This window comes from Chanos chanos, chromosome 2 (genome assembly GCF_902362185.1).
Source record: "Chanos chanos chromosome 2, fChaCha1.1, whole genome shotgun sequence".
Classification (NCBI taxonomy): domain Eukaryota; kingdom Metazoa; phylum Chordata; class Actinopteri; order Gonorynchiformes; family Chanidae; genus Chanos; species Chanos chanos.
The window spans coordinates 12,147,483-12,160,701 of record NC_044496.1 but is presented as its reverse complement, the minus strand read 5'-3'; the positions used below and the strand labels follow the sequence as shown (position 1 = coordinate 12,160,701).

Genomic DNA, 13,219 nt, shown 5'->3' with positions numbered 1-13,219 from the left:
AAGAGAATACAAAAACAAAAATAGAAAATGACAAAAGCAGGTTGAACAGTCTACAGTAGGCTGAAGGGACAGATCTGAAAGTGCAGATAAGCAAATAACAGTAACTGCTGAATCGAGTCGGTTTGCAATGACTGAAATAGGAAAAAAAAAAAAAAAAAGTACTACAATGATTTTCAGAACCTTTTTTTAGAATATATCTTGCAGAAATCCCATTTTATGTGACACAAAGCCATCAGTATGGTTTTAAGCATCAAATCTTCTCACGATGTACAAAAATATATGACGTTGCTCTACTATGCCGTACACAGACTTGGATAAAACAAAAGTGGATCACTCTACTTAAGGAATTAACGGTGTGCTTCTCATGGGAAAAAAAACAAAAACAACCAACCAAACAAAAAACAAATCAAAATCACATAAACAAACTCCTAAAGAAAGCAAGGCAGATGAGGAGGAATGCATGATGAAATCCTCAGCCTAAAATGACACCCCCATCCCCCCCCTTCTCCAAAAAAAAAAAAAAGACAGAGAGAAAAGATGGAAATAATGAAATGGCGAATTTACACACACTCACACTGTTTTACTGGCCATTCCTGTTAAAATTGGTCTATAGCCAACGTGTTAATATGTCCCACTGGAGCACCAAACAACTGAATGTGTGTGTGTGTGTGTGTCCTCTTCTCAGCGGGGTTGCACATTCACTTCACATAGGCCGAAACAATGGCATATGCCAAACCTCTGATCTCTCAAAGAGAAACAAAAAGCCCCAGAAATCAGAGTCAAACGAAGGAGCATTCAGTCTCACCAACAGTGAAGCAACAGTATTTACACGTCTATACATACGAGTTTACAAAGTCTATAATCAGATGTTGCTTCAAAAACTTCTTTTGAATTCTAATTTTTTTTTTTTTTTTTTGATGATGATGACGACGATACCAGTTCAGAAAGAGCATGGAGATAGAAAACGGAAACTGGGAGTAATGGCAATGTTTCAGTTGTAATCCAAAAAGTATTTTGTATGTTTTCTGTTTAGAACTTCTGTCCATTTGTGTCCGCCATTCTCGGAGCTCAGTCTGGAGGAAGTAGGTCATGCAGACGAAAGCGCTCGCGGACGTGGGGCCGGACATCCTCATTCTGTAACACAAGAGACGACATATTCAAACCATACGCCTGTACCTCCACTTCGCTGATAAACCACACACCAGCATCCCCTTTTCAAAGGACCACACCCCAAAGACCTGCACAGTTCTGTAAGTTTTCTATATGCAGGTTAAAAAGATGCTACACGCAATATAAATAACAACTTCAAAAAAAAAAAGAGGTTTGAGCAACAGGTCAAAAAAAAAAAAAAAAAAAAAAAAAATTCTGTAGGCACATACCAATTCGACAAGCTTCTCCAGGAAAGGGACTAGCTTTAGAAGCTCATTGTCATTCTTGTCCATAAACCAGCTTTCAATTGGAATTCCATTGGAGAGCTGTAAGGGAATAATGAGGCAAACCCACTGATCTTGTATGCGAGTGTGTATATACACATAAAAACACGCCTGCACAATCAAATACATATATGTTCTTATCTAATTGTTCTTGGAGTAAATGTAAAACTAGAATAAAATGAACTACCGATACGGTTGACTGGAGTAATACTTTATTACATATGGGGCTTGGGGAGAAATGATTTCCACACACAGAAAAGCACACGTTGTGCTGGCAGACTTTGTGACTCACCTGATAGGCAAAGGCTTGCGGTGAGTTGTCAATAATTATGGTTTTTGACAGATCTCTTCCAAGTATATTTAAATCTTTGATGTAGTTGCCTTGTACACAGACACAATGCTCGCGAAACAACCTGTGCCTGCAGAGTGACGTAAAAAGCTTGTTTAGACAGAGAAGAGGAAAAAGATCAAATCAATCGCCGTAAGCCTTCGCGACTTGATCAATTATGCAGGCAAACCAAAGAGTTGACACCTGAACGGCACATGTACTTCCAACACCCCCCTCCCACGCTACTCTGTAACTGCATCCACACCACCGACAACTCATGGGAATGGAGATGCACCGGCAGGATTTGATTACTGAAAACCCAGCACTCCATCTAAAAGAACCCCTGGACCAGACTATTTCATACACCCAAGTAGCTTTAAAACACACTGAGCTTGACTGATAAGATAAGTATTTTTGTGAAAGACAGAAAGAAAGCGAGAAAAAGAGAGACGGAGAGAGAAAGAAAGCGCAAGAGAGAGAAAGAGAGAGATCAAACCAACCTGACCAACTGTTTCTTCGGATCAAGAATGTTCAGCAGCTTGTCTGCATAAACTTTCTTGGAGGCAGTGAAGAGAATGATCTAGGGAATGAAATGATAGTACGTGTTGAACTTAGGATCAACCACAGTGGTGCAGATGTCAGGAAGGGTTAACATGAATGAAACACTTACCTCATAAATCTGAGACATACGTTCTAGAAACTCCCTGAAAAATGGCCTCAATCGAACATAAACCTAAACAAAGAAAGATAAGAAGAAATGCATTTATCATCTGAGGTACTGACGTGCACACCTTACAGAGCAGTTATAATGCCGAAAGTTACAAAAAACAAACAGATTTTGAATGTTAATGAACCCGTTCGTGTTATGTCTGAGTGAATATCATATATAAATTAGCAGGAAGAACTGGAACAGACATTATAGGTCTCAAGCTGTTGGTCTTTCATCAGCCATTTGGTGATCTAATGACTAAGATATAACAAAGAATTCAAAGTCTTCAACTCCTTGAAATGGACACTTTAGTACCCTCTAGTGGTAGAGAGAACGTACACGCAACGCTTTTCTCACAAAACCATGTTATCATCTCTCAGTTCGCCTACCTGGTATATGACATCTTGAAAGAGGACAGGAAAAGTCAGAGCTGCATCCTCCAGTTCATTTAAGCTACAGTGTACCAGCGTTTCGTCCTGTGAACAAAACAAACACATAAGATGCTATCTTCTGAAAAAAAGCAGAGCAACCCGTGTGTGGCATTTATCTATTTTTGTACACTTAGCTCATCTCAGTGATCCATGAGATTAACATGGGCATGTCAGTTATAATACTCACCAGGTCCAGGACCAAAGAGAACTCTGGAGTGCTGCGAGTCTTTAGTGGGAGTGCCGGTTTGCGGGTTAGTTGCTCTTCTGTCAGTGGAGGTACATGTTTGATGAAGAAATACCTGAATACATACAAAAACAAAAATGCACTTAGACATGAAGTATTATTAATGTCATTATGTGATTATTAATAACAGGTAAAAAAAAAAAATGAAAAGTAGGCTCGATTCATCGACTGACAGAAAAGTTAAAAAAAAAAAAAAAAAAACTGCTTTCACTTAGGACACACTCTTTAAAACGAAACGCTATTGTGTTTTCAAATATAATCAGTAATTCCTGCCAATATAAATCTTCCTTCTCTGTAACGTCATGTGTTTAATTGTATATTTAACCCATGTCCAAGCTCATCAGCTCTCCTTCAACTCACGGGTCAAACACTTCCCAGTCCTCCTCATATGAACCCTCAGCAGGGACACTGGTAGGGGCCTCCACATACCCACCTACTGGAAGAGAGCCAGGTGCTAAGGACGAGGGATAAGAAAGAGAAAAATGAGCTTAATGAGTTAAAGGTGAGTCAAAAGCATTAAGGCCATCATTGACTATTAAGCCTGAGGCAGTGTGTTACTGTAGGAACTCTGTATTTTTTAAGTGTGCTGATCTAAGTTTAGTTTCTCCATTTTTAGATCAAAACATTTTTTATCATCATTAGGTCTTAGTGTCCTATGAACACTTAAATCACAACTGTTTCAGCAAAACACACGGCTGACCAGCGGAATCCCTCTAGCTGTAACCTTTCATATTACCTTTTCTAGTAATAAATCTAAACTCTGGACAACCAACCATGCCTCTCCTCTCCTTTACCTGTGAGAGGCGGCAGGTCTGAGTCGGCAGTAATCTCCTCGGCAGGTGCGTCTGCGGGGTGCATGGGCTTGAGGGGCAGGGGCATGGCACTGGGGTACAGCGACACACATGTGTCCTCTGTGGATGTGGCAGTGCTGGTGGGGGTCTCTTCCATCTTCTCCATGTCCAGCTGCTTCACAATCTCCTCTGCCTCCAGGGCCTGGCCAGGGGACTCTGAGCCAGCGTTGGCTGAGTGGAGCACAGGGAAAAATGTCAGTGTGAGTGAGGAAGGCAAAAACACTTCGTGAATTATGCCCGGTGAAATTTTGCTCTAGGGGCGTGGTCGCAAAAACAGCAAGCAAGTTACTTCGCTCAAAACTTCGAGTGCTTAAATGAAGGTCTACAGTCGTCTATTTACTCCAACCAGAGCCGCTGAGAGAGTTTTTCAACCACTCTGGCCCCGACTAAGTTCATGTAGCATGTAAACAACAACCCATGTTGATGTAGACACAAACTGTTGCCCATACGTCCTTCAATCATACACATGTTTTTATGCTACATGTAGCATTTAGCTTTCGCCATCTTGATCAGACTTTTTTTTTGTTACTACTGCCTCTCGTGTGGTTCTCATTTGCATAAAGTTGAGAATTCAACATGAAAATTTTGCTTGCCTCGGCGAATTTGCCTCTGATTTCACCAATCTGAGCGAATTTTGCCCCCAGTGAACCTGAATGAGAGCGAAGTGAAATTCGCTGCGATGGAAATGTACCGTTAGTCAGACAATCCCACTGCATGTTAAAATTAAATTGCACACTTCAATGAATGGGAACATTTTTCATGTAAAAGGGGTGTGCCTTTAGGGGTGTTGAAGGTTGTGTCGAAGATGTTCACTGGCCTCAGTCAGTTAGATTATTACTTTCAAGAACAAAGAACAGTGTCTCTAATTAGACCAAACTACTCTGGTACATTTAGCATTGAGTATGATGTCAACACAGGAAACAGTGGCAGTTCTACGAAATAGTGGTCACTCTCTCACCAATCAAAATCAGGTACTCAGTAACACATATGAGCAATATTTCAGTCCTCTAAGTCACACAGAACTGTGAAAAATTACTGATTTCTTCTTTTTTTTGAGGATCGTTGTAATCTGTTCTTTATCTAATTGCCTACAAAATTATTTTGGCAACAAAGATGTGCTCTGTGAACACTGCAATTCTCTGAGGCATGAATAGCAATCACCTGTATGTTCAGAGAGGAATCAAATGTCGCAAACACATAGAAACAATCCACACAGCCAGTACACTGAGTCCAGCAGTACTAGCGAGCTCACCGTTTTTATTGGCTGGTGAGAAAAAATTGAAGACAGGGGAGAAGATGGTTCCCAGAAGAGTGTTGCGTGGCGGGCTGCTCTTGGCTTCCACAGACTCCTCCACTTTCCCATTAGTCTGTGCAAGCCTACTCGTGTCATGGTTAGTGGATTCTGGACAGCAAACACAGATAAAGCATATTTTAGCACTGCACAAATTGACAAAAAAAAAAAAAAAAAAATCGGAGAGTCAGCCTGATACTGTCCTCTGTCTCTTAACAGGCTCACGGTGATGAGAAAGGATGAGTACAGTTTATTCAATTGACGCTTTTTTTCCTTCCAGTTACGACTTGTCCAATGAAAGATTACTAAAATGATCACTTGTAGGCTCTAATCAGTTCAATATGTGCTTGAGATTTACACCAGCGCTGTCCAAAGACATGTATACACAAGCTCTTGTTGTGACCTATACGTTCATTGACTTGCTTAAGCAACTGACTCGTCTATGCTCTCATCTGGTTCCCCAGGCATTCATTAGTAGCTGGTTCAAAGGATGATCAAAATATCTACATACAAACCGACGGACCTTTTGAACAGACTGACAACAGGCACTTTCGGACCGAACAGTTCCAGGGTCTCATCCGAGAGGAACCACCCCCTGGGGAGCTCCTCCTAAACCCACATATGTTCTAGGGCTTTTTTTCTGTTTGTGTTCGCACCACCAGTGGGAACGCTGAAGTGACGTAAGCCAGCCGACGGTGTTATAGCACCGTCATGCTAAGAGAGGTTGTTTAGACTATCTAACCAGGGTAGCTGCACATTTTTAAGTACAAATTTAATGACTTTTAAGACTTTTTAAATACCTCTAAAAGGAAAAAGAAATACCATTATACTATGGCAAAAGAAATGGACAAACTAGACTACAGTATACACAGTTACTGAGTTTTAGTGAATTTGAATAACACAAATATTCAGCGCACATTAGATAACATAACTGCCTTCTCATTAACGAAAACAAAACTGTATGGTGATAGACCCAGTCCAATGGGGGGGGGGGGGAGACGTCCTCCTGCATTTACCATCGCAATAGCAATGGTTTTTCCCTTTTCCCCGCCGCAGCCCTCAAATCATAAGCTGGATAAACACATTCTTCTTCTAAGTTAAAATGCAGATCACAGCAACACAAGCAGACACACAAGCACCTACCGAAGCGGAGTGTACGTTACCTCTTTAACGTACAAACAGACAGATATTGGATGTTGTGGAAACGTTGTGGATTTTTAAAAATGGCAGTTGCAAACATCGCATACCTACGTCTGGACCAATCACCGTACACCTATGTCACAAGCAGGAACTAAAAAAAGCCCCTCAAAACAGCGTTCTAAGAACTATGATCGTTCTAAGTTCCTGCGGTGCGAACACGCGAAAAAAGGGGTACTTTCTCCAACAGTTCTAATAAGTATGGAAAAGTTCCTTTGGTGCGAAAGCGCTTAATAGGGACCTGTCCCCTTTATGTATGCTTCAAAAACATCATACTCATGTTCTGACAGAAGGCTGCTTTCATGCAAACTCACCACCATTGATGGAGCCTCTCCTTCGGACTCTGGAGACACCCTTCCTGGGCTGGTTCCCGCTCTGTGGTGTGGAGCTGATCAGATCACAGCTAAGGCGACTCCGTTTGGCAGGATTCTCCTGCTCCACCTGTGGCACAGAGACACAGTCAGTTACTAAATCATATACACACACAGATTTACAAGCACTAGTCTTGGCATCACACAGTAATTTCTATGAGGCATGACACAAAGACTGTGAATTTTTGCACTGCGCTTAGTATTAAATAAACACATAAAGAAACAAAGAAAAATGTCATGTTACTCAATGCAGTGACAGGGTGCAGACTATAGTGTTAATGTGTATAACATTATTATATAATTTAGAGTTGCACAGATGTAATACCATTGATGTATTACATAAGAATCTTCACTGAATCACCGTGTTACATACTACTGCATTTTCATACAGAAAAGACTAGGCCTGAGTCAGTTAGATATTACTTCCAAGAACAAAGAACAATGATAATGCTTAGTATTTTTAATATTATATTCTAAATGCAGAGTTTCAAATAGTATTTACTGCAAACTTATTCCAGCAATCTAGAACATGTCTCATAAGACTGAGCTCATTTAAACACATACATGTGGAGGATACATTAACCTGGTCCTTCACTGTTCAAAGTAAGAGGTGACTTTCTAATAAGCCTGACAGAAGCCTTAACACTTCCCCTAAATCCGAGCCTCTTCTGCTGGAGACTCTCTGCTTGTTTTAGCCAAGCCTACCTAATGTCATGATGTAAGTGCTCTGGTAGCATTGCTAAAATTAGCTAAGCAGTGGCATTCCTCATTCCTCCATGCATTTCTGAAAGAGGGTGGGGGTGGGAACACCACACCAGCTCCTGAAAACCACTAGACTTGCATGTCAGATCTGAACAGTAACTTCAAAATAAGACCTGATAACTAGGGGCCATAGAGAAGAGGAAAACAGAATGCATTGTGGTGGAGACACTCCAATTTTATATTATTTTCTCAAGACTGTGTTGGGGAAACGAGCGGGACCGTCGGCACCCAGTGTGGTGTCTGAGCCTTGCGAATCTGTGAAAGTCACTACTTTACTTATTATCCCCCTACAGAAACGAGAACGCTGTCTCTCTCTCTTCCTCTCACCTTGACTGCATTGTCTTGGATGAATTTTGTGATGGTGCACAACAGGCCTTTCCCTCCACCTGCGCACTCCTCCACCTCGGAGTGCTTTCTCTTGGTCCGGGACGGGCGGGGACTATGAGCAGGGTCGGGCCGCTGAGAAGCCTTGCGCATTCTCAGCCTCATTGTGTTAACAGTCACATGTACGGCTGCCGGAGAGAGAGAGAGAGAGAGAGAGAGAGAGAGAGAGAGAGAGAGAGAGACATAAAACACATTAAAAGTGTGGCTTGAGGTGAAATATGAATCAAAGTGACTGAAAATGAAGTGTGTATTGAACAACAAGAGGGCAGTTCATTAACACAGAGCTCATTCTGGCTACACTACGACGCTATCAATAATCATTTAAATGACTTTTCCTGCGTTCCGTTTTCTAACGCGACCCTGATCTCTATCTCTCCGGAGAAGTTTTGTAGCAATAAGTCCTTTTCTCTCAAACCTCCTTGAAATAATCATCGCTCGCAGATGAGCTGCCATGAGTACAGTCTAAGCCAAGAGCTGTGGCTGTTCACATCTGGATGTAGTCAAGACACCATTTCCTCTATCCACAGTCCACCATTACTGCACCAGTAAACTCAAGTCTCAGCACAGGAGTGGTCACCAGTGCAAATAGCTGCTTTACAAACATTATGACTTTGAGGGAGGGATCAAAACACCTAGTTAGTAAGACAGCGGGTTTCGTAAATCTGTATCCATGTCACATCACAGGCATCCATAGACTTTTGGAATATTTATTACACAGCTGACAGTGTATTGATTTTAATGTCTGAGTTCTAGGGACAAAAGACAATTTATTGTGGATTTTTAAAACAGACTAAAGTATATAAACTGAACAGACAATTCAATCACAGGTGCTCAAGTTGGTCATTTTATTCTACTGTTGCGTCACAGAAGTTGTAAAAGCTACAACAGAACATGCGTTTCTTAACTGCGGTTGCACTAATAACGTCTAGTCATTCATTTGCAAGCTCAAATGTGCTTGAAAAGTGAATAAAAGAGATAAATATGCTACGTGAGGACAATTGAATTTTAAAGAGAGAGAAATAACGAAGGGGGGGGGGGGTAGAGAGAGAAAAAAAAAAAGAGTACTAATGTTTTCCTGATGCTGCAGAGGAACAGTATCATCTTTTTTCTCTTCAACTGAGCACTGTACTTGCCTGGTGAAATTCCTCAAATTAACCACAGTCATACGCTCTTGTGCTCCCCCACCCCTGGACGTTTACGTAACCACTGCCTGAAAATGTGTTCCAACATGTCCAGGACCTGTCAGGCACACTGCCAGACTCAACCCTGACTGTATATTCTGCATGCACTGCTCCTTTTTCTGTGCAAAAGACACACATGCTCAAACATCTGCACAGAAAGGCTGCAAATACACCTACAACATCCAAAATGTTAACTTCGTTGTTGCGTGCAGATTACTTAAAAACAACAACAAAAGGTTACTCAATTGACAAAAATGGAACAATGTGTCCGTGACTAAAAGAGTAATAAAGACCCCAGTCATTTTTATTTAACAGACAGAAACTTTGCTGTCTTTCATAAGGGAGGGGAAATATGCAATTAGGTTTAGTATTTTACAATCTCAATAAAATGCAAACGAGCCAAATCAGTTACAGGTTAACTAATATCTTCATTGGATTTATGCTTAAAAAAAAAGAAAAGAAAGAGACACCTGTTTTAAAACAAGTGCCTGATTCTAACTAAATGTAACAACAGCAAAATTAACCAAGGACTATAAGACTGCAGCATCAAGAGCTACATTGGAAGGCATGAGAATTCTCCAGAAACATCTAGCATGATACAGAGAACAGAAAAGTACAAGGGATTTGAGAGCCACTGGTGCAAGAGAAGACATCTGAAAATGATTTTTTAGTCCATAACCAATAATGTTGTGTATGAAATCTGACAATACAGATACAGCAGCTCCAGTGTACGGGGAATTGGCTCCTCTCCCACAGTGCAGCAGAGGCACCATGCTCCAAATTAGGCTGCAGCATGCTAGCCTGAGCCAGAGTGAACCCACAGACAGGCGCTCTCCCTCAGTGGGAGGGAGAGGGCACATTTGTAGCTTGCAGTCAATCTGTGCTTATTTTTTTTTTTCTCTATTCCATCACAAATCATGACTCATTCACAGCTTCCAACACACACACACACACGCAAGCACGCACACGCCTCACTACAGCGACAAACCAACTCAAACCACATCTGCACAGGCGTCAGACATAAAAGCTCAAGTTTCCTCACACAGTGTAAAAGAGATTAAAAAGGGAAAGGTTTTCTAAGAATCTAGGATATGGATAAGGATAAGAATATGTTGAGAGAGCAAGCAGGTCTGGTTCAAAGGGGGCAAAAAAAAAAAAAAAAAGCACAATGGTCTTGCTTGTCCATTTTTATCTGCATTCATGGTGTTTTTCCCCTTAAATTACAACCAGCTGTTGCACATTCTCAGAAACAGAGGAAAATGACACTCGCACAACTGCTGCTCTTGCTTCCGCTGCTAACACACACGTTTTTGGGGAAAAACGTGGTGGGTCCAAATTAAAAGAAAAAAAAAAACTCTTCTTTTGCTATCATCATCATCATCATCATCATCACACACAGTCACTTCATCCTGATTTCTCAATGGTATGTGGGGTGTATATTTTCACATGGCATAATTTTAAACAGCACCATTATGTTTAAGTGCTGAGAAAGGGCAGCAAGGAACTGTCTAAATGCTCTACAGTGAAGCATCTCTAGCTTCATAGCTTCTCAATGGTGACGTCATCCTCTGCCTACTCACAGGTCTGACTGTGATCTTACCCTTTTCATTGTGTGGCCTTCTCCACAAACATGCACACATTAAATAATCACTGAAATGGTATTTCAACTGAAAAAAGTTAAGATGCTGATTTGGAAAAAAAAAAAAAAAAAAAAAGTGGGTACACAAGATTCATCTAACTGGATGTGTTACAAATCATTAAAACAGTACAGCTGGCAATATTTCTCTGATTTCTCCAAGTTTGTTAGTCAAGTCTTGGGTATCCAGTATGACAGAATTCAAATGATGAGGGGGGAAAAAAAAGCCATAAACACTTGAATACTTACAGTGCTATTGAGCTGCATCATATAATAGGGAAGACTTCACAGACCAACCCACTTAATGATTAACTTGCTTTGAACCTCTTAAAGTTATATTCAATTCTGAAAGAGTGTTAGCACTGCAGAAAGCATTACACCACTGACACTGTTATTTTGAATAAAAACATGGTTATACATGCCGTCACACAAAATGAAACAAAAAAAAGTAGGAGGAAAAAAAAGAAAGAAAAAGCCCTCATGAGTACTATGATGACTGGTGTCATTAAGCAACCACATCTTTTAGTGTAGGCTGTTTCTACTGTGGGTGGTTTTTAGTTTCATCCTTACTGGACCTTGTTAGTACATACGATAAACTCTAGGCTATGCATTGTGATAACAGATAAACAGTGCCATCCTAACTATGTATGAGCGATGTTTTCTTTTCATCTCTGTAGTTCAAATTCACAATATATTAAAACAATGTTTGAATCCAGTGGCTTGGTGTTGACAGTGTGGATTGTAACGTAATGGGAAACACTATTTAGGTCAGTTTAAATGCTGTAGATACTTGGACTAAGTTCTTACGGCCATATAACAAATGTATATCACACCAAAGTACTACGCCCCCACCGTAAGGAAAAGGATTGGTTAGAAAATTGCCATTGGTGGCGCATCTAATTAGCTTAAGAGTGACAGTAACCTCGAATATATCTCTTTATATACTAAAACTGTGAAATAATAAAATTCCTGCTTAATGAACTGGTTGAAAATCTAGAAGACCCTCTCCTCTGCTCTAGCTCGCTTTACGTGGTGCAATCCGAAGTGACCAATGTGTTACTATCAGTGATCCGTTGTGGAAATAACAGCGGTTTAACTACAAGTATAACCAGATTTATGAATATTTGTTCGCAGGAAACCCGGTTAGAACTGCATAGTTTCCAACACATACGGATCGATATTAATTGCACTCAGGCAACTAGCTTGCTGAAAGCAATAGTATAGTGGGCGGGAAATGGAAGAAGAAATTGTGTAAGATGACTTACTAGCTAACTACTTTCAAACTTGCTACTGGTTGACTACCTTGACCGTATTTGAAAAGGAAAAATACGGGTCATCGCATGATTGAAAATAGCTTTAATGTTTCCAGGACTCGGGTGCCTAACAGGTGACATGTATTTTTATAAACAGTAGCAAGGCAGTTAGCTCGCTAGCTACGTACCATTTGTCCACGTCCATCTTCTGTAGCAATATAACCTACCTATCTATATAGTCAAAATATACCGCAGTATATAGCTCTCTTTCTATCAAGGTTATGTTAACTGCATGCGAAAACGCAAATCACGAGTCAGCTTTACTTGGCATACAGGCATGTTAGAAGCCCAAAGCCCATTAACTTAGCTAGGTCCATCGTTTAAGTATAAGTAGCAGTAAATGGATAACCAGTTTGAACTACGCGAAATTGGGGAGCTGACTGCTGAAAAGCAATCAATAATGTCAGTCGGTCCATCAACTCTGGCAAACTAGCCAGCTCTACTGGCTAATTTGATACCAAGAGGTAGCCAGCTAATCATATTAGCAACCAGAACGAGTGAACAACTTAGTCACAAACACAGAACGCCTATTTCTCTGCCCTTTGGCCACATACATCGTGTTTAGCAAGAACTCAGAGAAAGAGAGTGTATTAGGGCTACACAGTTTGATCTTCCTACCTAGCTAGATCATATCGTTAACATCAGAGGAACCAATACACCGTTAAAAATTCGGTAACGTTCAGTTATCACACAGAGAAGACTATAATAAAATGAACAGGACTTACAAGACAAAACTTACAAGACAAAGAATCTCGCAAAAGAGCTGTCTTCTTGTGGACTGTGATGAATTAGGCGTAAGCGGGTACAGCTACTGTCTATGACTGCCTGTGCTCTCGGATCTCCTCAAACAAGGTTTGTCTCACTCTCCGTTACACACCTCTGGACGCCATTTCCCGCCTCCTCACCCACACTCTCAATGGCAGGTACCCGGATGAGGAGAGGGGCTAAGCGCTTGCGCACCCCACTTCGCCCCCCTCCCCGTGTTTTTAAAAACAAAACAACGTCGTAGTGCCACTTAAGCTTTGTCTTTTACGTAACTCACAAATACGAAGCATAACAAAGGGGGAAATCAATAAAAACAAGTAAGT

At 40.9% G+C, this 13,219-nt stretch overlaps 1 protein-coding gene across 1 annotated transcript; it reads right to left on the bottom strand.

Moving 5' to 3' along the window:
• Positions 1-1,017: 1,017 nt before the first annotated feature.
• On the bottom strand, positions 1,018-12,955 carry ctdspl2b (CTD (carboxy-terminal domain, RNA polymerase II, polypeptide A) small phosphatase like 2b). The gene is made up of 13 exons (XM_030766403.1): positions 12,871-12,955; positions 7,945-8,129; positions 6,799-6,925; positions 5,249-5,398; positions 3,940-4,167; positions 3,506-3,599; positions 3,089-3,200; positions 2,860-2,946; positions 2,432-2,494; positions 2,262-2,341; positions 1,726-1,852; positions 1,380-1,475; positions 1,018-1,134 (listed from the first exon to the last, which is right to left on the bottom strand). The coding sequence occupies exons 2-13, from the start codon at positions 8,104-8,106 to the stop codon at positions 1,069-1,071; spliced, it is 1,392 nt and encodes a 463-aa protein (XP_030622263.1). The 5' UTR covers positions 8,107-8,129; positions 12,871-12,955; the 3' UTR covers positions 1,018-1,068.
• Between the last annotated feature and the right edge of the window lie 264 nt (positions 12,956-13,219).